The 26461-nt window shown below is 39.9% G+C and overlaps 2 protein-coding genes across 12 annotated transcripts; both read left to right on the top strand.

The window, feature by feature from the left end:
* Window positions 1–340: 340 nt before the first annotated feature.
* washc2c (WASH complex subunit 2C) lies at window positions 341–11212 on the top strand. Of its 4 annotated transcripts, none has more exons than XM_012919227.5 (31): window positions 341–499; window positions 2119–2262; window positions 2398–2562; window positions 2743–2811; window positions 2893–3066; window positions 3191–3284; window positions 3372–3430; window positions 3532–3585; window positions 3698–3793; window positions 3900–3984; window positions 4159–4218; window positions 4337–4482; window positions 4582–4672; window positions 4760–4813; window positions 4899–5111; window positions 5216–5361; window positions 5451–5561; window positions 6079–6174; window positions 6260–6361; window positions 6451–6558; window positions 6644–6813; window positions 6953–7073; window positions 7315–7707; window positions 7800–7928; window positions 8032–8133; window positions 8259–8333; window positions 8533–8592; window positions 9069–9296; window positions 9445–10179; window positions 10274–10445; window positions 10563–11212. In XM_012919227.5, the coding sequence occupies exons 2-31, from the start codon at window positions 2119–2121 to the stop codon at window positions 10709–10711; spliced, it is 4401 nt and encodes a 1466-aa protein (XP_012774681.2). In that variant the 5' UTR covers window positions 341–499; the 3' UTR covers window positions 10712–11212. The 4 variants fall into 4 exon arrangements, with proteins under 4 accessions (XP_012774681.2, XP_012774680.2, XP_012774682.2 ...); XM_012919226.5 differs by having other exon boundaries at window positions 7276–7707; XM_012919228.5 differs by lacking the exon at window positions 8533–8592 and having other exon boundaries at window positions 7276–7707.
* A 600-nt stretch (window positions 11213–11812) lies between these two features.
* On the top strand, window positions 11813–25515 carry zfand4 (zinc finger, AN1-type domain 4). Of its 8 annotated transcripts, XM_076891681.1 has the most exons (11): window positions 11815–12111; window positions 12720–12782; window positions 13295–13600; window positions 15095–15170; window positions 15864–15931; window positions 16061–16247; window positions 16618–16759; window positions 17314–18549; window positions 18810–18864; window positions 23671–23788; window positions 24444–25515. In XM_076891681.1, exons 3-11 carry the CDS (start codon window positions 13417–13419, stop codon window positions 24577–24579), a joined length of 2202 nt encoding a protein of 733 aa, XP_076747796.1. In that variant the 5' UTR covers window positions 11815–12111; window positions 12720–12782; window positions 13295–13416; the 3' UTR covers window positions 24580–25515. The 8 variants fall into 8 exon arrangements, 5 of the variants coding, with proteins under 5 accessions (XP_076747796.1, XP_012774684.1, XP_076747794.1 ...); XM_012919230.4 differs by lacking the exon at window positions 12720–12782; XM_076891679.1 differs by having other exon boundaries at window positions 12720–13600.
* Window positions 25516–26461: the final 946 nt, after the last annotated feature.

The following is a 26461-nucleotide window of genomic DNA, read 5'->3' as shown; positions in this document are numbered from 1 at the left end:
TTTGTTTGTTTGGTTGGTTGGTTTTTTTTTGGGGGGGGGGGGGGGGGGGGTATTTGGTCTTGTTGTAATTTCAATAACAGATAAATGTATTCGGTTTTGCTTTCGTTTTTTGTTAACAGCTGACACGTGAATGAAGAGTTTTGCTTTGCCGTTACTTTATTGTTCTCTCTCGCTCTCGTTTATATATATCGGATTTCTTCTGGCATTCAATAACCTATGTATTTTAAATAAAACGCAACACTAACATGAATGAGATGCAGCGACAACCACACCAGTCACCCAACGCGGAAAGCCAGCCGTTTGGTCTGTTCCACTCCGCCCCACTTTCACTATGTTGCTGGGCAACGACAGTCAGGTGACTGTCTGCAGACAGAATATGGCTGACCTGTCAGAAGACCAATGAGGGAAAGGCCAAATTTTGCATAATCGATCTTATTTTCCTCGTCGTTTCTGACAACACTTGACCGTCTTAGAAAGCATTTATCCAGAGGTCGTCAAGGTAAGCTCGGGAGTGCGTGGTTTTTGTCTGTGTGTGTGTCACTCTCGTTAGCTCGGAACAGCAGCAACCACCGTTGGTGTTGGCTAGCTAAGTTAAGCTAGCTGTTAGCCAAACAGTCTGCGCTTTCTCTACCAAGAAAGAAATTCTAGTTACAAGAAATGACATTTAGGCAACTCTGTGGATTCTTCAAGCTTCCTTCCGGAAACTTGTAACACTATTGCAGAACATGTTGTGTCGAAGGATATTAGTAGAATGATAAAAGTTAAAAGAGGAAGTTATAAGTTATAATTGCATTCATCGTGTTGCATTTCAGGCGCATATTTAAAGCAGTCAGTATCTGTATGCACACGCACATGCACAGACAGTCCTCCCATGAAAACTTTTAAATCTATATTTGGATAAGGTCTCCAGAAAAGTAATCTGTTCCGATTTACTCAGACGTAATGACCGCTGTAAGTTTTTGGTTTGCTTTGTTGTGGCTTAATTGGCTCAAAGGTCTTGGATTAGAATAGGTACTTGCATCACATTCAAACCACTCGTAGCTAAAGCGAGTAGCGGTGACTATCTCGTTACAATTAAATGTTTTTTCTGGCTAGGCTAGTCTAGCTATGTTAGTACAAATGCTGTATAAGCACCTGCTGCATACAGAGCTATTAAACATGGAGTTGTATTATAAGGACTTGCGACGCTCTGTGATAATTTCATTTCATGCGCATTTTTTTCCAATTACTGTTTAAGTAAAAAAAAAAAACACACATACGTGCATACAGCAGCACTTGGAATGGATCTCTAGCATCAGCTATGCACTTCTATTACCAGCGAACTGTGGCCAACCAACATTGGGCTCTTCCCGCAGCGGAAAAGTGGTGTTTGTATCCACAATATACAAGCGTCACACCACAGGAGGAAAGTAGCTGACCTCTGGAGAATAGGCACATAACACTGTAGTAGTAGTAGTGACATACCCACAGTTGTTTTCAGTGGAGAGTTTTAAACCTTTGACCAGAGTTCATGCTGGCTGTTTAGCTGTGGGAGGCATCATGTGGGTTTTTTATTTGGCCATGCCGATGTCCTTGACTCTGATCTGGAGTGCCACAGTCCTTCCAAAGACCGCATTGTTTGTGTTAACTGTTGTAATTTCTTTTGATCTCAGAGCAGTGAGATTAATTACTGATATTGTACAGTTTTGCACTCAAAATTTATAGGTTAATTATTAACAGATTTGTCTGTTTGATACAATGTTCCAAGCTTATTGGGTCACCTTAAATGTAGAGAATATGACAAACTGGTCCTCAGTTCCTACTTTATCTCTGTGATATGAATAGTTTTTTCAGTGTCTGAAGACTTGTTGGTAAGGGGAAAGTTGTTTCTGGATGATGCACTTACAAAAACTACAAAAAAAACCCCTAAAATATTTAAAAGCTATTTTCATCACCAAGCTTTGACATTCAATGCATTTGTTCAAAACAAGCTCAAATAAAAATTGAATCATTGTAGGCAAACCTTCATTTTATTTGAGGTTTTATTTATTTATTTTTTTACCATTGGGGTTTCAGAGGCATTTAAGGGCTCGTATGAATTATTAAATCCATTAACAGAAGCACGTGATCTGGTTGCAGATGAGTGGGTTGCCGGAGGGAATGGCAAATGGCCCAAGCAGGAGTGAACACTTAGAGAAAGATGCTCAGATTTGGGAGAGACCCTGGACTCTTGAAGAGATGCGACAAAACGGCGCCAACTGGTCCTTAGCAGCTGACTCAGGGGTAAGTCAGGAAGATCCTCCCCAGCTCTGAAATGGAGCAAAGAAACAGAAGATGTATGTTCTGTTTGGTGAATTGAAAGTCATCCTGCAAGCTATCCTGTCTTAATAATGTCTAACAATTTCCTTTTCTTTACAGCTCTTCCTCTTTCTTCAAGATTTCTCACAGAGAATGCTGTCAAAGACACACGAGATTGAAAAGCAACTGGACAGTCTGATCCGTGACACCAAGACCACAGACAGCTGCTTGCACTCTGTCTTTAATGACTTTTTGATGCTGTCCAACACACAGTTTATAGAAAATGTAATGCATAGCTTTTAAACATTTACACTGCAATTCCTTCTTTATAGCTTAGCTGTGTCTGTACATTATGATAACTCACACAACTTATTGATGCACTATTGGAGCCATGAGTGATCCAAGGTCTCTTTTGGTGAAGTTTACACGATGTAATCTGTCTTTTAACTTTATGTCCTGTTTCAGAGAGTGTATGATGAAGAAGTAGAAGAGACTGTACCCAAGGCTGAGGCTTCAGAAAAGAAGCCTCAGCAGGTACGTTAAGAAATTCAGCACCTGTTACTCGTATTTCTTGAACTATTCCCATAACTGTGATTATGTGTGGTTTTCCTTAAGGAGAAGTCTCGAGAGCAGAAAGAAGCAGAATTGATACCTAAGATGCAGGAAGCTGTGAATTATGGTCTGAAAGTGTTGGAGTCGGCCTTTGAGCATCTGGACATTAAAGCAGGAAACTCTGACTCGGAGGATGAGGAGGTGTCAGACAGAGCAGATGCAATCCTAGAGCCCAAGGTGTGCTTTCATCTTTGAAGCATTAAAGGGGATTATTGTAATAACTATAGAAAACCTATTAATAATGTTTCTTTACATTAATTTAATTTATTTTCTGTTTACTTCCTGTTTCCTGAACCTTTAGGATCTTTATGTGGACAGACCACTGCCGTATCTGATTGGTTCCCAGGCCTTCATGGAACAGGATGATGTTGGACTTGGTGACCTATCAAGTGATGGTAAAGTACTCATTATTACTGACGATAGCTTATGTAGGCACTCGCATAAAGTAACGTATATTTCTAACAGTGTTTCTGTCATTTCAGAAATGTCAGTTGACAGTGACAGGGACAGTGTGATTGAAAGTGAAGATGACAAAGAAGAAGTAATATCATTTTCACATTTTTTCACATATATATATATATATATTTCTTTTTTTTTTTTTTTAAATCCTTACATTTATTCGTGTTTCTAATACTTTAACAGCATTCAGACGATGATTTTAATCAGGAGGAGGAAGTTCACAATAGTATTAAGAAGGTAACCTGTTTCCCTATTTGTCCAACACATTAACAACTACAATACATGCTAAAATAAAATATAACTAACATTTTTGGTATTTTTGGGGGGGTTTTCTCCTACGCTTGCCTAGAAGTCCTCCATGGTGAGTTATGAAGATGATGAAGAGGACGATGAAGATTCTGACATCTTTGGGGAATCAGACAAGGAGGATGACGAAGACACACAAGTATGCTACGCCCATATAAAGGACTAACAACAGTGTTATGGAAATGTCTGATTCCTTTTTTCTTCTCTGCTTTCTAATCTGCTCTGTTTGTTTTTGTCACGTTCAGAATACAGGTCCATCGTCATTTGCTGATGAGCTAGCTGCCCGAATCAAAGGTGAACCGTTCAACAAACCCGAGGGAGATCGTGCATGTGAGTCCTGTTATTACGAAACTTTTTAAATATTCATCTTTTCCGCTCATTGTATTCCATTTGATTGAAAATGAGTGCATCCAAGTTTACTTTTAAGATTTCCCAGAAAGCATTACAGCTCATCACTGCATGCTCAGATATTTTGTTTTTTTCTACCGTGTTATACATTTGAAGCATTGGCATCTAAGAAGAAAAGTAAAAGCAGAAAAGAGCCAAAGCCTGCAAAGCCACAGGGTAGGATACTCATTCATTCATCAGTACATGATGATTTTTGCATTAGTGCTTTTCCCATCACTTATTTCCAAAGCAGGGATTCCATTATTCTCAGTTTTGTTAATTGACATTGTAACAGCTGCTGAGGAAGACAGTGATGACATGTTCAAGCCACCAAAGATGGAGGATGATGATGATGAAGAGGATGATGAGTTTTCACCATTTGGGGGGAAAAGTGGCCTCTTCAGTGGAGGGAAAGGCTTATTCGATGATGATGATGACGAGGTGATAAAGTTATTTTGTCGGTTGCTCTGTTTCACCTGATTTCCACATTGTAGAGACTGTTTGAACTGTGTTGTCTTGTATTGTTGTATCATCATGCAGGGTGATCTTTTCTCTGAGGCACCAAAACCTGCTGTGTCTCAAGAGAAGAAAGCTGTGAATGAAAGTGTGAAAAGCACAGAAGAAAGTGCAGGTGAGAGAACAATATACATAAAATATTTACAGATGTTTTAAAAAGTGGACCTATAACTTAACGCATATCTTTTCATTAACACCCAAGAACCTACCAAATCTATAAAGAAGATTCCAGTCGGTGCTGTATCAATATTCCCAGGTAGGAATTAGTTTTATGATGGCTAAATAACCTTGTGAGTGTGTGTCATCATCCTTAAATAAAGTCAGTCACTTTCTGCCAACAGAAAGCAGCCTCTTCAGTTCAGGGAACAACTCCGAGTCAGAGGAAAGCAAACAGAATGGGACTCCAGCTCCTAAGACCACTGCCCCTTCCAAACAGGTTCCAGTAGGAGCTGTCAGAGGAGGGGGTGGGCTGTTTGATGATGAGGAAGACGACGACGATGACGACGACGACGACGACTTCTTCAGTGGTAAAAGCCTGAAAAAAGCTGACTCAGGTAAGAAATGAAAATGGGAACCTAAGCGCTACAGTGAAAGTTGAAATAAGTTCCACACTCTGAACTGACTATGTAGTGATTGTACTTCCTTTTTTACTTTTCAGAAAAATCCAAACCCAAGAAAGCTGTTGACCTTTTCAGTAATGATGATGATGATGATGGGGACATATTCAGTGACAAGTTCAGTGCAGCACCTCCACCTCAAAACAAGGAGGTAGTAGCAGATAAGGAAAATCCACCTGAGAAAAAGGTATAATCGCACACATTTATCGCTGCTGCGAAACATGATGACTAAGTGTATAAGATGAGTTTCATACATTCATTAATTTTTATGTTTAGATGCCTGCAGGGGCCATCTCCATGTTTGGTCCTGGGACTAAAAGCTTGCTCAGTGAGGGCCTAAAGAAACGGCAGCCATCTACCAGTGAGGAGTCTGAGAAAGCAGAGGAGGTCTGAATGGAACATTGTCTAACAATATTCTCCTGACAAAATCAAATTTACTGTGTTTTCACTTGCAAAATGGCAGGACTTTGGGCAAAAAGCTCTCAATTTGGCTTCATTAACTTGAATGCGAAGGCCATCTAGCATTTTAAAATTTTTTTGCAGTGTTTCATAATACGCCATCAACTATTTGGAGACTTGGCTGTATATTGAATTTTACCTTATTCCATGAAGGTCTGGGTGTGCAATTTGTTTTGTGGTTGTTCCTGCCTGTGGAATAAGTCATTTGTCAGGCACAGATCATATTAAATGTGCAAACAAGGGCAGAAACTCCAGTGCTTTCTGAAAATAGGCCAAATTCAATTTAGTCTGGAAAACACTGCTGGCTTTTTCTCCTGTTGACAGAGTTCACTTCTCTTTACTGTTTATCACTGTTTTTCTCATAAGATTAAAAACCTTATTCTGCCGCTTTAAAGTCAGAAAGGTATTTGTATTCGGTTTCACATCATCATATTATGGATTTCAGAATGGTCTGCCTCCAGATGTTGGAAGTGCTGCTGTCAAGCAGCCTCAGAAACCCCAGACCAGAGGCCTGTTCTCTGATGATGATGAAGATACACAAGTAAGGCTCTCAGACATCAGTGGGTAAAATTAAAAACAGCACTGGTACATTTTATTACACTATAAATGTGTTTTGCCTTCCACAGGTATTTTCAACCAACATTAAGAGTCAGTCTAAGCCTGAAACTACAGGCCAGAGCAAACCCGCCATGGCTCCTTTGTCTTTATTTGATGATGAGGATGAAGAGGTGAAAATATTTCTTCACAAACTTAAATGAAGTTAGTCTTATTTTGGTGAGACTGCATCACTATAATCTGATGAATCTTCTGCTTGCAGGATCTGTTTGCCTCTGTAGCTAAATCTAAACCAAAACCACCTCAAGCTAAAGCCTCCACACCACAGCCCACTAAGCCTGTGTCCAGTTCACTCTTCAGTGATGATGAGGTATGAATATATACAAAAAAACCAAACATTCCAATTCTTCCTGCCAGCACTTTATTAAATGATGGATTATTTTCTCAAATGACAGGACCAATGGCTAAGTTCAAAAAGTAGTGCAACAAAACCAGAGACCAAGACCGGAGGTATGAAATCCAGTGCAAGTGCCCCATCCAGTCTCCCCAGTGCCAAACCAGCTCAGAAGAGCACCCTCTTTAATGACGATGAGGATGATTTGTTTGCTCCAACAAAAGAATCAAGGTATTTACAGACTTTCTCTTCCTCCATGCAGAATATTTCTACTCATTGTAGAATGACTTTGATCTTAGTCTTTTGCAACTTTTGCAACGCTCTTTGACAGGATTTCTTAAATATCCTCTTGTTTTGCCACTCTTTATAGTAAGACAAAGCCGCAGAGGGTTGCTCTCTTGTTTGAAGATGAGGGTGATGATGATGAAGATAAAGGTTCCCTCTTTGGCATCAAACATGCTGCTAACACAAACGCAGCAACCCCAGCGAAAGTGAGTGCACTCATGATTCGTTTTGGGGTTTTTTTTGTATTTAACATTTGCTTTGATGCTTCGCTCCAGTGATCTTTAAAGGGGTCTTTCATTTGAAAAAGCATCAGCAAACAGTAGTGATATTTAAACTGAGATTCTGTGTAATATATTACACCCTTTTGTTGTATTCAGACCAAATTCTATAAATAACTCTTTTCTTTAGAGACCTGATGTGACCTCTCAGTCGTCCTCGGTCTTACAGAAGTCTGAGGAGGTTGCAGTTTCTGTGACAGCATCAAAGGACAAGCCATCAGTGCAGGAGAAACCTGCAACAAAGAACACTCAGCCAGTAACACCACCATCATCGTCAGAGAGCAGCGAAAGTAAAAAGAAGCCTGCTGGAGCTGTGAGTCTTTTTGGAGGCATTAATGTTCTCCCGAACAAGCCGACTAAGAGCCCGTTGGACGAAGACGATCAAGATGACATCTTCCTGTCTAAAGACAGCCCACCAACAAATGTCAAAAAGGAGGAAAAGAAGGAAGAGAAAGTGAAAACAAAGACCGTTAGTCTGTTTGATGATGAGGAGGAAGATGAACGGGATTGGAATAATCCAATATTTACGCCCAGTAAACCCACAACAAAAAACACTGTAAAGGTTTGTCTGCTTCAGAAGAATTGATTGAATTGCATGATTTTATTTCTCTTGTAGTAACTGTTAAAAAAGTCTGTCTGGATATTATTTTATAGTCTATAGAGGAGCGACCGCAGGCAACGAGCACCGGGGTGTTCCAGGATGAAGAGCTGCTGTTCAGTCACACACAGCAGAAGGACAACGACCCAGATGTTGACCTATTTGCCACTTCACCAAAAACTACAGTCAGTATATTTGATATGATTTTTACGTCTATCTTGTCCCTGTAGATAACATATTTCACTTAGCTACATAGTGTCTCTAAAAGCAGATATGTTCTTTTACTAGAGTTCCAAGCCTAGCTCAGTGAAGCCAGCAGCACAGAGTCTGTTTGCAGATGATATTGAAGATGACCTCTTCAGCTCCATCAAGCCAAAAGCTCCTCCTCCGGTACCAGTATGATTATTTTTAGCAATTAGATTTTGGGCTTCTGTTGTGGTAGGAAAAAATATCAGTTGTGTTAATGTCAAGTAAACTCAAAACCCAGAAATCCAATCCCTCCTTTTCATTCTTAGAAAGTAGCAGAGAAGCCCAGTAAGCCTGTTGACAAAGCACCACTCGCAAGTCCAGACCCTGTATCAGAGACTGAGGTTAGACTGAATTGCCCATATCATGCTTTCTTCCTTCTAAGTTTTTACTTTTTATGTATTTTTTTTTTAAATGGTTTTCAGTATGTTGTGATAGACGCACTTATTTCATAGTTTCCCTTATTGAAATACAGTGCTCTTTCTAGCTGAACACTTTTGGATTAAATTCTGACCTGTAATTACCTGTAATTTGACCACACAGAAACCCGCACCGAGCCCTGTAAAACCAAAAGATTCCTCATCGAAGATTGGGAAGCTTCAAGTAATATTTTTGTTTTCATTGAATCAAACGTCCTCATTCCTGACATTTCACTCTTGATTCCTTCTGAGGAAAGCTTGTTCCCACTTACATGTCTTTCTTTTTAAGGTTTCCTTCTGTCTGGGCTTTTAAAAAAAAAAATTTAAAAAAAAATTCCACCTTCAGATCTTCAAAATGAAGCATATTGTCTGCTTTGATTTGTATGTATTAAACAGGGAACAAAGTTTGCACCTGCTACTTTGCAGTTTCACTTGTTGGCACTTACCCATCTTGTTCTTCCTTCACTTCCATCAACAGTTCTGGTTTCTCATTTCTCTCTGAATGATCTGCTGTTTGGAACTATGATGAGAAACTTCATGAATAGATAATAGCCAGAAATGTCTATTTATTTATTTTTTGAGTCACATAATTAGTCTGTTTTAAAAAGGTTAGTATCATATTTATATTTTTCACTTTGACCCTATTTTGTTTGCATTCAGGCCAGTCTGATGATCAACCCTGCTGCGTTGCTCCCTGGTGCAGTACCCACTATGCCAGGAGATGCAAGTTTATTCCCTGGCATGGCACCCAGTTCCTCCTCTGGTGTATCCAGCTCAAGCTTGAGCCCAAGCCCTGCCACAACTCCTGCAAGAGCTGGACCAGACAGAGAGGGAGGCGTCAGCTTTGACACCCCGGTCCAGGTCACAACATTGCAGAGCGCACACAAGGTGTGGTTTTTTTTTTTTTTTGTTTTTTTTGTTTGTTTGTTTTGTTTGTTTTTGTTTTTTTGATTGATTTGATTGAGGCTTATTATTGTCTTTCTTATTTTTCGGATTTCTGGGTTGACATTGTTAGTGTGAATCTTCTGTCATGCAGAGTCGCACCAAAGGTTCCGCACTTCGGAGACCCCAGTCCAGAGCAGCGAGGCAGCAAGCGGCCCAAAAATCTGTGGAGGATACAGAAGAGACCCTAGGTAGAAATGTTCTTGGGCCAAACCCCACCGTGTCTGGTTTAGTCTCACCTACATCGGACAAGTCTGACCATTTGCACGTCGATCCAACACTACCAAGCTTAACTGCACATACAGCCCTGCCTTCCTCTACACCTTCTCAACCTTTACCCATTTCCACAACTGCTCAACCTTTACCCTCCCAAGCTTCCCCTAGACCATCCGAACTAAAACTACCAGTGTCCTCGAAGGCTGAAAAGAAAGACTCTGTAAAGGACAGTAACAAGCTGCTGCTGTCTCCTGATGAGGATGACCTTTTTGGCTCTGACAGTGTGTTTGGGGGAACCTCAATCTCTAACAAATCCTCCACCAGGCAAACTTCTAAGGCGGTGCCCCCTCAGGCCAATAGCGGGACGGGACTGAAGAAGGATAAAGATAAAACCACACTCCCATCCATTTTTGATGGCAACACTGATGACCTTTTTCAGAAGGTTAAGCCAAGACCAACTACTAAAAAAGCCAAGGCAGCATCCTTTTTGGGAGAAGATGATGATGATGACGATGATGACATCTTTGGGCTGAGCAACAGCTCCACTCCCTCATCTACAAGCAGTAAAGAAATCAAGAACAGCAGTAGTTTTTCAAAGCAGGACCTCTTTCAGGTACCTTTCTTCTTATTTTATTTTTATGTAAATGAGATTGTCTGTGTCGTACTCCTAATGAGGTTTATTTCCTCAAACATTTGTCTGTTCTCAGGACGAAGTAGCCGCTGTGCCTAAAGTTAACAAGAAGCACAAAGAGAAGACCATCGATGCCAGCTTGTTTGATGATAACATAGACATCTTTGCTGACCTGACGGACACTTTAAAAACAAAAGAGAAGTCCAAGGCAAAGGGAGATACCAAATCGATATTTGATGACGACATGGGTAAGCAACAATAAAATGCACGTGGTTATTTTTAATGGAAATGTTCAATTTCGCCTTTTCTCTTGTCTGCCTGGCTTGTTTGACTAAATATTATGTATGCCTCTCTGTTCTTTAAAGATGACATTTTCTCAACAAGCACAATAAAGCCAGTGGCAAAGGCTCCTCCTAAAACAAAGAAAACAACACCATCCAAGGAGAACAGCAGTACCGCAACGGATTCAAGCAACATTTTTGATGATCCACTTAATGCTCTGGGCGGGAATTGAACTGTCGTTTCCACGTAGCCAGATTTGTACAATTTGTGCATTCATTCTTTTGTCATTTGGATCATTGAAAGATATCAGATTTGCTGTTAATAGAGTATTTATTCATATAAATTCATATAAATAATGTGGCTTATTTTTGGCAATTAAAGTCAAATGAAAATAATTCCAGCTTTTTCAAAATCATCCTGTTGTCATTGTTATTTTATACTGTTAGTCTTTCCTATACATAATAGCACTTTATAAGCATACCATATGCTTAGCCTCGAAGTCTCCAGAACTTAAACGGCAACTGTTTTGTTTGCATCCATGGGCTTTGCCATGTGAGATTTCATCTCTTTAGGTTTGTGCCATATCATGTTTATGAGAAATCATTGTGTTTACTTACTATCTTAGGCATTTTTGACAATGTTTTTATTAAGGAAATTCACCCATTTCTTAACTTTGGTTGTGATTAAAAAGAAAATTCATTTTTAATAACTAAAAAGAAACATATTTTAAGGATCCTTATTGTCTGTGATTATTTCAGAGTCTGTGAATTTCATGTATGTTGTCTGTCTTTAGGTCTAGGCAGTTGTGATTTTACGTTACGATTAAGATTCTGTGATTTTATTTACTTTATTTTTATTTATTTATTTGTATTCTTTGGTTGAAGTCACCAAAATTAAAGGTAAAGGGGGGATTTTAATTTAGTTACATTTCTTGATTAAATTGAAAAAATTAAGCTTTAACTCGTGATACCAAATTCTGTGCTTGACATAGCAGCCTTTTCTGTAGTATAAGAAGTGCTTGGTGACATAGAAATATACAAATTGGTATACGTTTAGATAAACGCATACATAAGATGAATGATTTTAAATGCACTTATTTATTTAGAAACTTGAAAAACAATACTAGTGATCTAAATAAATATTTTAAAGGTTTTAAGTCAGGTCTGATGGATAAACCGACTGCTCTACATAAACTGTATGCTTTGTTTAAGGGCTTCATGCTGTGTAAAGTGAAAGAATTTGGTGTTGTTCGCAACGATTCGTTGTCCCGCCCACCTCGTCGTTCGTCAATTGGTCCCTTTGTGTGTCAGTCAAGGGAAGTCGGAAAGGTGTTGTTCTCCGTCTTTGACAGGTATGTCGCCAACCGAGGGCCTCGGCGACAGATACGGGTCGACGGTTTGTTCCATGTGTCGTTTTCATGGTCTAACACGATGAGGTGCTGCTTAATTTTGAATGTAACGGTGGCCTCGACGATGGACGGACAGAACTGAAGCCCGTGAAAGTAGCCTAGCAGTCTGCTAGCCAGCGGTTGAGAAAGCCATTGTTTGAGTTGTTGGCTAACATGGCAACGAAAGCTACCGTTAGCAGCGTCGGCTAGACGGGCTTCCCATCGTGTTATTGCAGCAGATACTGGTAAGTGGGTTTGATCAGTACTGCGAACGTCATTCATGTTTACGCCGTATTGGGGGAAAAAGCTGCGGGGCGTTAAAACGGCCCGTATGACCTTTGCTTGTTAATGTTAGCTTCTGGAATTGTACTAAAACCATCAATCTCCGTTGTCAGGCAGCTAGCTAACCGAGTTCATGTCTTCCTACATGGCCCGTGGCTGCTTCTGTGGGTTTGTGGTCTTTTGTATACAGTTGGATATGGCCGAAGGCGATGTGTAGATATCTTTGTCTTTAAAACTGCACCCTAACAGGTTCCTTTAGCGAATGGGTTGTTTTTAGAAACTCCCTAATGTCTGAAAGAGTACACCAGAGGCCTCGTTTACCGAAATTTCTTAGACAAGACCATTCATATTCAGTTTTTATGCCATATATTTGGGCTCCACTGGTTACCAGTAGATAGACGCTTGTAGGGTCTGAAGTGAAGATGACGTGTTGCGTTCAAATAGCAATCTGGTTATAGTACGTTTTGAATCAGTTCAATCGAAACGAAAATGACAAATATACATATATTGCTGGTCTTTGTCCCTTCTCCCCCCTTTGTCTGTCTCTCTTAATAAAACTCATCTCACACAGGTTCTATCCTGGATGATGCTCTTTGAGTCATGTGACCGAAGAGCTGTGCTGTCAAAGGCTGTGGTCAGTCACAGGACACCTCATACCAATAATAGGCTTATGTAACACATCTGATCTTCTTGAATTTTGGCCAGGCCCTTTTAATGATGTCCTCAATATTTTATGAGAAGGTTCCATGTGTCTCCTGATACTAATAAAATCCTTTATCTTAAAATAGTTGCTAAATAATTACAAACACAACAATGCAGTTTTGCTTTTTAGGACAGTTTTTCATTACACGTGCAGTAATGACTGATGTAAATTTGTATACTACCAGTTGTCCATCGTTAGATATACGTCCCAATCATTAAAGCAAGAAAAAAAAATGGTACAACATGCACGTGTAGACAAAAATGACCTTGATGCTTGACTGTGAATGCTCAACCCAATAGTAAGTGCCAGTGCTTCTACTTCTAAGTTGGTGTTGATTAAATGAAGGTTTTTCCACACTTTTGTTGTACATATACAATGGCAATAAAAGGCTATGCTATTCTATTTTACATTGTGATGTTAACTTATTGTTTCTTTCCTCACAGATGTGGTCATCTTGCATGATGTGCGACAGTTGTGAGGCCACTGAGCAATCTCTCTCTCCCTCATCTGGGGGCAGCCCCACCATTTCACCACCTTCCTAAAGTCATTCTCCCACTCTGCCAAGATGACCGACAGGAAGGAGCCTCCCTTCTTCAATGACGATAGCGTGGGAGCATTTCAATATAAGCTCCCTTTCTATGACACTATGGAGCTCTTCATAGAGACACTGACAGGGACCTGTTTTGAGCTGCGCGTGTTGCCCTTTGAGGCTGTCATTTCAGTCAAAGCGAAGATCCAGAGATTGGAAGGTACGGAGCTCACTAATGTTTAGTTTGTATGTTGCGGTAGTTTGCACTTCAGGGTAGGTTTGTTATCTTACAACACATATTATTGTACTGTTTGGAAAAAAAATGGATGCACAGATTATTGTAAAACCTTTGACATACAATTTGCCATCGTATTAGTCAGGTTTTTCTGAGGTGTTCTGCATTGCTCTGTAGAGACAGAGTTACACAATTCTGGATACTATAATTTTCTAGTTATTTGTATTGTTGACTTAAATTACAGATTATTATCGAGTGTAATGAAGCTTAAAAATAAGTGGGGGGGAAAAGAATCAAACTCACGTTTACACTGCGTTTGTGCAATATTTATTACTGTATGACCTGATTAATCTTGATTGGGGTTGTATGGTTTAATTTGAAATCTGAATTATCCCCATTGGATGAAATTGGGGGGGGGGGGAATTTGGAACGATCTGTCCTCATTTAAATCCCATGCCTCATGATCCAGCATTGGGTACTGATTAAACTTACGGTCGCTCTGACCCAGAGCATTGCTATTGTTCCAGTTGTTTGTACAAAATGAGAGCAAAAGCGATGAGCTTGCTGAGTCACATCGCCAAACTAATCTACAGTTTGTAGATACACTTTCCTGTGACATTAAAAACTATGCGAAAAGGTCAGTGTGTTTGCTGAATTTTCCTTATATTATCATTACCACAACAAATCTGCTGGCTTGTCTCAAGAGAAATGGCAGAGGCACCAAAAATGGACAGAAAATCTGTTCTGTGTTAGAAAGAATTTGGCCACATTAGGAAATAATTGTTTGTTTCCATTTATACAAATACATAGAAATCTTTTTTTTAAACTCCCCCCAAAAATTTAAGGTTGCTTAGTAAAGCATCAAGCTGACCTTGAGTATCTGCATTCCTCCCCGCTATTCTTCATTTGTGGTCAGAAAGCCCTCTGCGTGTGATGAGGTCTGTCAGCCAGGCCTGCGTGTTTGTGAGCATATGAGCATATCACTCTGCAATGAAGAGACCACTGCTTGCTCACTAACGCTGGCTCACCTCCAGCACCGGGGCAGTGAGTTCACTGATTGTGGGCACAAAGAGCTTCCTGAGAGCTTCCTACTCATACACTACTTCTTATTCCAATCATTACCTCTAGAGAGCCTTTGTATTCAGTAGCCTGTCAGTCTTTTACTGGAGTTTTGTTATTTTGGTCCCACTTGGAATAATGTTTCAATTTAGACACGTATCCAATAGTTTTAGATACAGCATTAGCTGACATTCTAGCTCATAAATAGTTTATTTTTATTTGCCTCCATGTTTAAGTCGTCATTGCTTCTGTGATTGCTTAGTTTTGTCTTTAGGGGGCAGACATTAATCATCTTTAGTCATGTGCAATTGCTTGTAATTGGAGCATGTCTGTCAGGTAATTGAACTTTGTCTATCAAATATGAACAGGTCCTTGTCAACTTTGGTTGTTTTCTCTCCTGCCTTCTCTCTGACTGTAAAGGTATCCCTGTTGCCCAGCAACACCTTATCTGGAACAATTTGGAGCTGGACGATGAACATTGCCTACATGACTACGGGTAAAACTGTTCTTCCTGACCCTTTGTGTCCTTCAGAGCACTGCTGTTAAGGCAAAATCACAAATACAGGGGAGCTTGTTAGAGCAGTTACAGACAGGAAGCATTTAAAAATTTTCTGTGAAAATTTAGTGTCATTTGGAGGTGCACATTAAAAGCCTTCCTGCTGTGGTGGTGACTCACTTATAATTCACTTCAGCATGCTGTAGATGAGCCAGATATGTGGCATTGGGTGAGACAAACAGCATATTTGGAGAATTTGCCCTATCCACTCTTGTCAGTTTATGAGATGCAGAACTCATCCTTCAGTGCTCTGCTGGCTGCAGATGGTGGTATTGTTATGAATGTTTGTCACTTAATTTTCCACATGAACAGTCTCTGGTGAGATCTCGTTCGGCTCCCCTATCACACTCTGCAGCATGCTTTTTAAGTTTGTGAAGCAGAGGGGTAGAGTAGGCGATGAAACATCTGCCCATATGCGCCAAATGTTCCAGTGGGATTCCCGTTCCTGTACTTAAGTTCATCTGGAAAACATCCTGTCCCTTGAAGTGCTGTTTACTTTAAATCAGGGCCTCTGCTTCAGAAGTAAATCATTTTACCCTCCAAGTACATGCATTATTTCCTTTTCTTTCATAATATTTGCACTGATATTACTGGTATGGCGTTTATGTATTATCATTTGATTTGTGTTTGCAGCATTGCAGAGGGCTGCACTTTGAAACTGGTCTTAGCTATGAGAGGAGGCCCAATTAACACCAGGAGAGGTAAGAAGACTGACAAACTGTAGTCAGTGTTTTTATGCTTTTGGTTTTAATCTGCTTCCTTGTTTTTTATTAAATTACATAAAGTGTCTTGTTTTTTTGCAGTTTAAACCCCCTCTCTTCTTTTGTCAGTAACCATGGAGGATCCAGTTAAAGAAGTGGCTGACCTGATGGACAGCACAAAGGAGGAAGGCTGGGAGAAAAACCTGGCTAACAAACAGGTCACGTTTGTGGTCTATCGTGAGGGGGACCAACTAAATGTCTTCCGTGTGGTCGACAGGGGAGATGGTACCCTGACCCCCGTATCTGAATCTCTGAGGTTGTCATAGTTTGTTTTATTTTTGATTTTATATGATCTTTCCACATACTGTAAATATGCACACAATTTGGATTGTGATTAGAAATTTGTACTCTTCATGGTCACATGATCATGCATGATAATAACCACAACAGAAATGTTTCAGTTTCTTTTTAAAGTACAATTCAATGTGTCAATGTGTGAAGTATAATTATACAGACTTTGTAGGATATTTAGTTTTAGCTGTAGATCGTTACAGCTGAATTTATGGTCTTATTTTTCCTTGTTTTTGTGTCAATTAAATGTTGTGACACTGAATTGCTAATGTGTTTTTGTTGTCGTTGTTTTTTTGTTTTGTTTTTTATTTCTCTTCCCTCGTTGTGTTTTCCAGTGGTGGCTCTGTGTTCAATGTGTATGCCGAAGAAGATGGAGAGAGTTCTACAGCTGCACAGCAGAGCCTTGAGAACTCCATCACTATGACCAAAATGAAGCTGCTCAAAGCCAAGATGGAGGACATGAACCTCAACAAGAAGGTAGGAACCTTTGAGATCAAAGAAAATCAATGACATTTTGTCATTTGTCTGACATATTTTATCAGGCTGAGGCATGATACCGTGTATGCGGAAGTGAATATATAAACCTTGGATCCATTATATGTGTTTGCCTTGTGCGTAGAGAGCTTTCTGTATTACGATGTAATGCTCTTTCAGTCTTTGCTGCTTAATATTTTGTGTTGTAATGTTTTGATCTTTTTTTTAATCAGGAAAGGAATAAAATCAAATTACATCTAATAGTCTAGTCACTTTTGATTAGTTCTGATTATTTTAAAGAGTGATAATGATATTTTTGCATGGAGCCAATATGAAGCACCAAACACTAATTTCCCTTCGTTAGTAAGAGGGTAGAGCTGTGTTAGATTCAGCTGTGCTGGCTCTACATTTTCTTTAGCACTCATCAAATTTACGCAATAATCTTAAATCTAGTCAGTAGTATGATGGGTTTTTTCCAACATGGGTAAATATACACTTAAGATAATCATCTGATATAACTCCGTCTATTAATTTCTGTCCATGTCTCTGTCCTGTAGAAGTCTGCAAAGGTAAAACCACGGGCCCCTGTCAGCCCTCATCCCTGTGGCAGCTCTTTCGGACCTTCCAACACTCGACACCATCATCGCCTCTTGCGCTCACTTCCTCAGATCAACCAGCCTTGGCAGTCAAATGCCCCTCTACCTCCAATTGTAGACCATGAATCCGTAGACCCCTCTCTGGCCTCTCCTGCTGCGACCTCTGCCCATCTGCCCATCCCTAGACGACCCCCTCCCTCTTTCTCCTCCCCGTCTTGTTATATGCTTCAGGAGGAGGAGCCATGGGAGACATGCCCACCTTTTGCCAAGATCCGCCCACCTCCTAAAGTGTCCCGGTTGGACATTGGCAGCACTAGGTTGATGAGGGACTGTGTATACCCTCAGCTCCCTCCATTGTGTACCAGGGGGCCACCTGATGCCACATTTGACCCAGTTGAACCTGTAGGGGAATCATTTGGGCTGGGTGTATTGGACGAAACTGTTGGGCTTGTAGCACCAACTCAACCTGGATCTCCATTTGGTGACTTGTCAGATCCTCTGAGTCTGGATGTGTCCACCCAGCCAGAGGAAGGTTGTCAGACCCGCGAGGTTGAGGCTCAGCACCAACTGCCACATTCCCCCTCCCCCGTTAGTCCCTGGACACGTGGGACAAATGAAACTCTCACCAGCAGAGCTAATGGGACACAGCTTAGCGCATCCTTTCATATCAGCCCTCCCTCACCATTACCTGCCTCCACCTCACTGTCACCTTCAGCTAGACTGTTGTCTCAGCCTTTTGAGTCCACACTTTCCTGTTTACAGCCTAATCTTCAAGCACAATCCTCAGCAAAACAAGGCAGCACATCTCCTCACCCTTCAACCACCTTGTCAACTCATCCACCACGCATTCGTGGTGTTAAAGTAGAGTCACCTGGCAAAAGGCTAGAGCTCATCTCTAAGAGGGAAGCAAGAAACATCACTAAGGTGGCAAACCAAGCGTATAAGGAGCCAGTGGGGTCTCTCAATAGCTCGGAGCTCTTGGCTTCTCTTTCCACAAGGGCTCTAGACATCAGCGGCGGCAGCAGCAGGGACCGTATTGGAGAGAGTCTGGGACTTGCACTGGCTTTGTCTCCTGCAACTGCCTCAGGACAGGGCAGCCGTGGCTCCAGGCTGCCATCCATCCCTGCTGACAGACTTCTGCGGGATGATCACATAAGGCAAATGTCACCATTACCCCCAGCATCAGCTTCTTACATGGTGAGCACAGATAAGTGTCAGCATTAGCTGCTAAGATTGAATTTGTGAAATTGAGTTACCCTAAAAAGTTTTTTTTTTTTTTTTTTTTTTTTTTTTTAGTATTTGTGTGGTCAGCCAGTCTCATTGAAGTCATTCAAAACAATTTTTAGAAAATCACTTTTTTCTTTCTTTCTTTCTTTTTTTTTTTTTTAAGTTGAAGGCTGCAGTTGTTTTAGTTTTGCACCCTGTAAAAACATTTAATATTTCTGCTCTTTTCTCAGACCACCAGCACTCTTGCATCAGCTGGAGGAGTCATGAATTCATTTGGGACTATAGGTAAGGGACACGCAAACGACATTAGCGTTTATAAAGTACTAGCTTAAGAAATTTTTGCATTGTTGTGGTTTGAATGGACATCTGAGTTGTGAATTTTGAAGCAAAGTGCAACATCATTTGCTATGCTCTGGTGGTATAGATTGTAAATGAACAGTTGTGAGTTAACATGTTGTCCTTTTATAGGCGCAGTCACATACAGACAGTGTAGCTGAGTAGAAGACCTTAGTGTGTACTTTGTCAGTGCTACAAGAATTTTAATTCTCCAAGCAAAATGCTGACTTATTTGTAAGTTGCTACTTTGGTCTGTTAAAAAATATGAATTAATACATGCTGACCAATACACTGAATAACAAGGACATGATTATCACAGGTGGGGGATTGAACCAATGAATAATTGAAGCATAAAAAAGACACCTAATGAGGAACCAGTATTGTGCCTACTTACAGCTGACAATTTCGCAAAAAGGCAACTTTAATTTGTATCTTTGGACACTTTATTACTAGCAGCATAGGCATAGTTTGGGCCTAAATGGTGGGGATCTTGTCATAATTAATGGAATTATGAACACAGAGTACTGTCAGATTCTGATTCACCACGCAGTACCATCTGGAAAGCAGAGCTTTGAATGTACTTCAAGAAGCCTGGAGTCCTGATGACTATGTAAATAAATTACAAGAAAGCTTTCTTAAGAGAGTTCAGGCTGTGTTAGAACTGGACAATCTGTTTTTGCCTGACATACTATATGTCTGCTGTGTCTCTTTTCCATTTTCCTAGCTAAAGAAATGAGGGGCAGCTCAAGACTTTTGTATAGTACTGCGCACAAAATTGTGTGTGTGTTTCTACCAGGGATAGGGTAGGGTTTTTGTATCTTTTTGGGGTTTGACCCTTCCATGTTGATGTCTTCAATCAGGATCTGAAAAAGTAGGGATAGTTTGTGTATATTATCACCTAAAGTGTTGCCTCAAAGTTATCAAGTGCCTCCTTCATGGTTTCTTTAAAAGCAAATTTATCTTCCACTTCAGTGTAAAAAGAGGAGTCCTGTACCATCTACCTCAGTACTAATGGAGGATATTCTCACATTATAAACAGTATAGTACTTTGCATTCTGCTCAGGGGTTCTCTTGTTTTCTCACCAAAGTTCTTTACATCATTCAGGGATTTTTAAGAAAAAACCTAAACTCACTTTGAGATTTTTTTTTCCCCCTATGGCAAAAAGTTCAGTCAGTTGTTTATGCTTAAACTGAGAAATCAAATTTATTTATTTATTTATTTATTAAATTTTGGGTTTGTTTCGAAAAAAGATGTAATTATTGAAAAGCTTTTTGATTTTATGGTGTTAATTTAGTTTTTTTGTTGTTGTTTTTTTGTCATTTTAGCTTTGACAGGACATAGCAGAGAGTAGGCAGGAAAGCAGAGACAGAGTGGACTGAATGACAGGCTGGAATTGGTTTAAGCAATACTCAAGCTCAAGCCCCTGCGGCAAAGTCTCTAGATTTTGTTATATGCAGTTGGTCAGTCAAGGTAACTATAGAGGTGCACTTTAGGTTGTGTGTGTCCTGAACTGCTTTTCAGAGTCTTCCTTAGAACAAGGCTGGTAAAGTTATGGCAACACTTTCTCTTATGATGCTATTATTTCCCAGTAATAAATTAAGTTTTTAATGTGTTACTCCTTAGCTAAATGAGTGCATGAGGCTTTTACTATCTGTCCCTCCCTACACAATTCACAAGAATCACTCTGCTTCCTTTAATATTGGTCAGAATTTAATCAAACTTGAACACAAAGATCAGCTAATGGGACAGTTTTCCTTGAGCACCCGAGTTATGCTCAAGGTCACATTTGTTGTTCCTGCAATTTTAATTGTCATTAATTTCTATACTTCACATACTACGGTAACCTATAAATTGGATCATGATCTACTAATGATTGTGAGCTAGATAAGCTACTGAACATCACTGATCTGGTTGTAGAGCCTCAACTGTCCAATTATAAATAATTATATAGAAAATACATAGGGCCTGTGTATTAAAACTCATTTCCACTTGCATGCGCTTCTGATTTATGAAGGTATCAGATAAACCAACTTCCACAAACCTCTTACGGTGCTCCATTAAATCACTGGAACCTTTATACTGACACCAGTGACTGATCTATGGCAGAACATCAGAAATGCTAGGCTCCCTCTGCTGTGTACACACAAATTTACATATCAGCTCCCCTGAATTAAGTGAGCACTATAAAGATTAGAAAAATGAATTGGGAACACACTTAATTAAATGTAAACAATATGAAGTTCGGCTTACTACAAAAACCCAATGTGGATAATGCCAGTGACACTGGCTGTTAGGGCTGCACGATTAATCGTTAGAAAATCGCGATCTCGTTTCATACTTATGTGCGATCTCGTTTCCAAATGACAACGATTTAAAAAATAAATAAATAAATAAATAAAAAATGATCCGGGACGTACTCTGCATGAAAACAAGCGCTCACTCTTCCTGCTGAACAAATGTCAAGGGCGGAGCCTTATACCACGTGATACAGAAGCTGTGCCGTGTGATGCTAAAATTAGCAGGGAAAAAACAACGGAGAGCACGTCAGGGATGACGAGAAAGTGACAGGAGAAAATCCGTTCCGGTCTCCACCCAAACATCAATAACGGGAACCTTATACAGCGCTTCCCTATACACGTCGAACTCCCGCAGGCACAAAGAAATTATGGAGGCTATCACTTATCACCTGACAAAAGATATGGCTCCCATCAACACTGTGCAAAACGAGGGATTTAGGAAAATGATCAACACCCTAGACAAACGCTACACAGTGCCCTCCCGCAACTATTTTTCTATTGTTGCACTACCTGCTCTATACACGCAGCGTCGAGCAACGGTGGAGACGGAATTTCAAGCAGTACAACATTTTGCGGCAACAACAAAACGTGAGACATTTGTTGTTTTTATGTTTATTTATTGTTTTTATGTTCAGTCTCAACTGTTACGAAGTTGATGTGCAGTTAATAAGTGCAATAAATATTTACACTGGAAAAGAAAATCGTGAGAGAATCGTGATCTCAATTCTAAGGCAAAAAATCGTGATTCTCATTTTATGCAAAATCGTGCAGCCCTACTGGCTGTAGCTGAACACTGTCTGGTAGCAGACACATGATGGCATACAAAAGAAAGCGTACAAAACAAATAAAAATCCAATCCCATACCCCAACCTGCAAGCTTGCTGTACTTTGATCACAGAGCCGTCAGTTTTATCTGTATGTTCCCACATCCCCTTTGGCTCACAGAGCTGAATGCTTCCACAGACAGGATTATCACGGGTACACGCTGACAAAATAGTGTTTCCTGACTAAAGAAATGAATCATGTATTTTATGCTGGGTTTCTTCATAGAAAGATATTTGATGCAAAAACGCAGACTGTTTGCTTTTTTTGTTTGTTTGTTTTTATTGCCCAAAACTATAATTACAACAACACATCTGGTTTCCCTCATTAACAATTTTTACAATGCAAACTTTATTAAAACCAACCTTAAAATAACTGTGAAGACTTGCTTAGAAACTCTTGTTAAAATAACACCATTGTGATTTTTGTTTTTACCGGTTGACATTGCTGAAATAATACACGATATGAAAATAACTCAGAGAAAAGCCCGATGGCTGAGCTTTCTGGGACTGAAAAACATATTGCGTTTTTGGTCACCCTCCAGTTCGTGATGTCACAACAGGTGTTTTGCCTTTTGACAGCTGGTGAAAACAGCTGCTTGATGTGTCTGATGCAGTTTAGTGAGAAGTACAACATTCCCCAGAGCATTAAATGATAAGAAGTGCTCTTTTCCTTTTTTTTGTGACTCCTGTTTTGATCTAGCATTTTTATTCCTCTGTGACTGCTGTGATGGATCTAACCTGAGCAAATTTGAGGTATAGGGAAGGTTAAAAGGGTCTAAATTACAGGGAAGTGATTTCTCAAAAAGTGAAAAATGTGCCTAAGCTATTCAGTTGCGCTTTGTGCACACATTTTAAAACAAAAAAGCTGGGAAACATACCATCATGATGTGCCCTGTTGTTTGATTTTTGTGATACCTGTACATTAAATTGAAATACATATTGGAATAATCTTTGTATGCACTCGTTTCTTAGTACAGGGGTATATTATATTCCCTTTTAAAAGATAGTGATTTGTAAGCATCAAAGAGAACCTCAGTTTCTTAGTGCTGTTGCTGGATGATGGGAGATATGAGCATGAAACATCTAAGACCCAGATTGACAGCAAGGAGGATTAGAAATTTCTTCTGCAAACAATAATTAACCACAAGCGCAGATGAGCTGTCACCTAAGAAAATACAAGTCGTGGAGAAAGGGATGATTATTGATAAGATTTCGGAACACTACCGGTTTTGAGGCTTCAGCTGGATGGAAGATGTGAACGGCTTTTAGGGTTAATGATCTGTCTGTGTTAGGCTGATGTGTTCAATGTAAGAAGACTGACTGTTGCTTTTTATTGTTGATGTTTTTTTTTGCTAAACATACATGATTACAGGTGCATAACGGCTCTGTAGTTTAGTGGTTAATGCATTTGCTTGGCAAGCAAAAGGTTGGTAGTTTGATTCTAGCGGGAGACACAAATTCTCTTTTGGGAGTTGCCAAATCAAACGTGGAGTTACCCACTGTGACGAGCAAACAGCCAAATGTAGCTTTATGAATATGGGTCCATACGCTTTTGGCTTGCACTGTTTTGTCTGATCAGCCGCTCGTCTTTGGCAACTGTCTTATAAATAAATAGTCTTTCCTCTTCTCTCAGGCACTCCAACATACCACCTACCTCCAGTCAAGGCTCCCACAGGCACTAAGAAGAAGAGCTCAAAGCACTGCTTCCTCTGTGGCAAGAAGACTGGCCTGGCCACCAGCTATGAGTGCAGGTACAAGTACCAGCCGCATTTCCAGCTGCGCTCACTCACACAGTTGCTGTCTGCCTCTAAATCACATCTCACCCCCAGTTTTGTCAGTCTCGTCCTTGAAGCGAGCCTTTTTGTACAAAGCGGTCTTTTCGTTGTTCGTCGTTTTGTCCTACTGCCATATCCCCAATGATAACACATCTCTGTGCGCTGCTTGTTCTGTCACAAGTTATTAGCTTTATCAAAGTTTCTCCTCACCACATTAATATGGATTACTTGTCCCTCTCGGGCCTTGTCCATGGCGTACACACTGAATCTGATGCAACACTGTGTAATCTCTTAACATTTAACACTTGAAGTGGTTATGTTCCCAACTACTGCTTTAGTCAAACTGTAAGCCTTTGTGATTAAACGAGTAATGTAATTTACTCTGTTAGTGCTAATAAATTAATCAAATTGGAGGGCAGAAGAGGTGTAACCACCAGGTGTAACCAGAAGAGGTGTTTAGTAAGGAAAGAAAATCTAGACTTTGCATTTACACATTTATGCCGCAAACAGCCTGCTGAAGGGGGATTTTGTTATTTGTTTTTTAATTTACTGACTATCAAGTCTCAAGAGGAATGTACTATAAAAATATATATTTTGCATACAAACTTGAATGTTTATTTAAATCTTACAGGTGCGGTCAGAACTTCTGTGCAGTTCACCGCTACGCAGAGACACATGACTGCACTTATGATTACAAGGGTGCCGGACGGCGCTTTCTGCAAGAGACCAACCCCCTTATCAATGCTCCCAAGCTGCCTAAGATCTAAACTTGCAACCTTGTCTCAGACGTGCGGATGAGGAGTGAAGAAGTTTAAAACTTGCAGGATGGAAGCGATTCTGCAAATGAATTTGTAAAGGAAAGAATGAACTTTTACACCACTGTGTGCTCTTTTTAATCAGCCAAGTTTGCTAAAATTTAAATAAAATATTCTGTAAAGCCAAGTGTGAACAAACCAGTGGACTGAAACGGCACAGAATTATCACCTCTTGATAATGTGAAAGTGTATACCCCCCTTTTTTATCTGTTGCCTTTTTTTTTTTTTCATTGCATTAAAAAAAATCTGCATGTACGTAGGTAGTTTTTGCTAAATATATCTGCTGCATGTTCAGACATACCTATTTTAGGCTTTTGTTGGGTTTTTTTGTTGTTTGTTTTTAATCGGGGCGACTTCATTTGACAAGTCTTTGAGAGATGCACTTTAGAACTATGATATTTATATATTTGACTTTCCTTGTGAGGGAAAGGTGGCGTACGTTTCTGTGTTTGTCTTATTGTTAGTTGTCCTCTTCAATATTACTTTTTTTGTATTCTGCACATTTAAATATCTTTCTTACATGGGCACATACATACCGGCATCACTAATGAAATCTTCCTAAAAAGAGAACCGTACACCCACCTAATGATAAAATACGTAATATTTATTAATGATTTATTTAAATTACAGGTTGGTTTTTAAAAATAGGGTTAAGTATGCAGTGTGTGTAGGTGTGGATGTCAGTAATCTGTTTGCCTATTGAGTAAACTGTATTAGGAGTGGGTGTTGGTTATGGTATTTGTGTCTACAGTGAGGTGGTTGCCATTTAAAAAAAAAAAAAAAAAAAATCTTTTGTAAGTCTTTTTTTATTGCTCAGCTGTTTCAAAAACTTTAAATGCTCGTAAAGTATCTACAGGGGTTTGATCTAATAAAGTTTCTTTCCAGAAAGTTTCTTTCTGTGCGTCATTTTTGTTTGGTTGAAATCCAACAGCTGGTCTAAAATTATCATTCTGATAGAAGACTTTGTTTTCTTGAGGGAAATGCTTATTTCACCCTCTTACCGGCGCTCCTCTTGTCATTTCCACGCAGTGTCTTCAAGCTTCACTGTTTCAGTTCCTCAAGATTTGCAGATTGAATATTTGACCTTTCTCTCCCAGTAATAGTCCTCATCACGGTGCTGTGAAGTATGAGGGGAAATGGTTTCTGTTTCTTGTCATTAAATAACCCCTCCTGCCGAGTCAGACCCTCAGCTAGCTCCTTAGTGACAAGTTGAACATTTTTAAACCTCAGTAAAAGTATAAGCTTGCCTTCATGAGCTAAGTTACCGGTTCATGGCAAGCTTGAACCTTGGTGGTTCCTGAATATCTATAAATCATTAAAAGCCCAGAATTAGCATGACATCCATGCCCATGATGAGTATATGTAAACTTTGAAAGACAAACACGTTGCTACACAGTTTTTATTTTCATCACATGCTTGAAGCTTTCTGATCTGGTTGAGACATTAAAGCAAATTCCTTAAAAGCCTTCTGATCACATATTTAAATGTCCACCCATTATCAATGCTCAGAGAGAAAGCTGTAATTTTACACGCACACATCTGAAAAACAGGTTAATCCTGTGAAGTGGGGCTAGTTCAGCAGTCAGTAAATATGAGAACACTCTTATGTTGCTCAGAACAGAAATATGTTGTCTTTGTTTCCTTGTGATTCACTCTGATGAAATGAATGAAAAGTAGGGGGGCTCTATTTATTATTCACTTTACTCCCACTTTGGGTGCTGTTCCTGTGAAGCAAACAAACCCTGTCCTGAATCACGTCTCGCTGTTTTCATCCCCACTTTCCTCCTTCGTGTTGCCTGGCTTTGATCTGCTATAATTGGGCTGTGCAGCATAT

The sequence above is a fragment of the Maylandia zebra genome, linkage group LG13 (genome assembly GCF_041146795.1).
Source record: "Maylandia zebra isolate NMK-2024a linkage group LG13, Mzebra_GT3a, whole genome shotgun sequence".
Taxonomy (NCBI): domain Eukaryota; kingdom Metazoa; phylum Chordata; class Actinopteri; order Cichliformes; family Cichlidae; genus Maylandia; species Maylandia zebra.
This window is presented reverse-complemented; position numbering and strand designations above follow the sequence as displayed.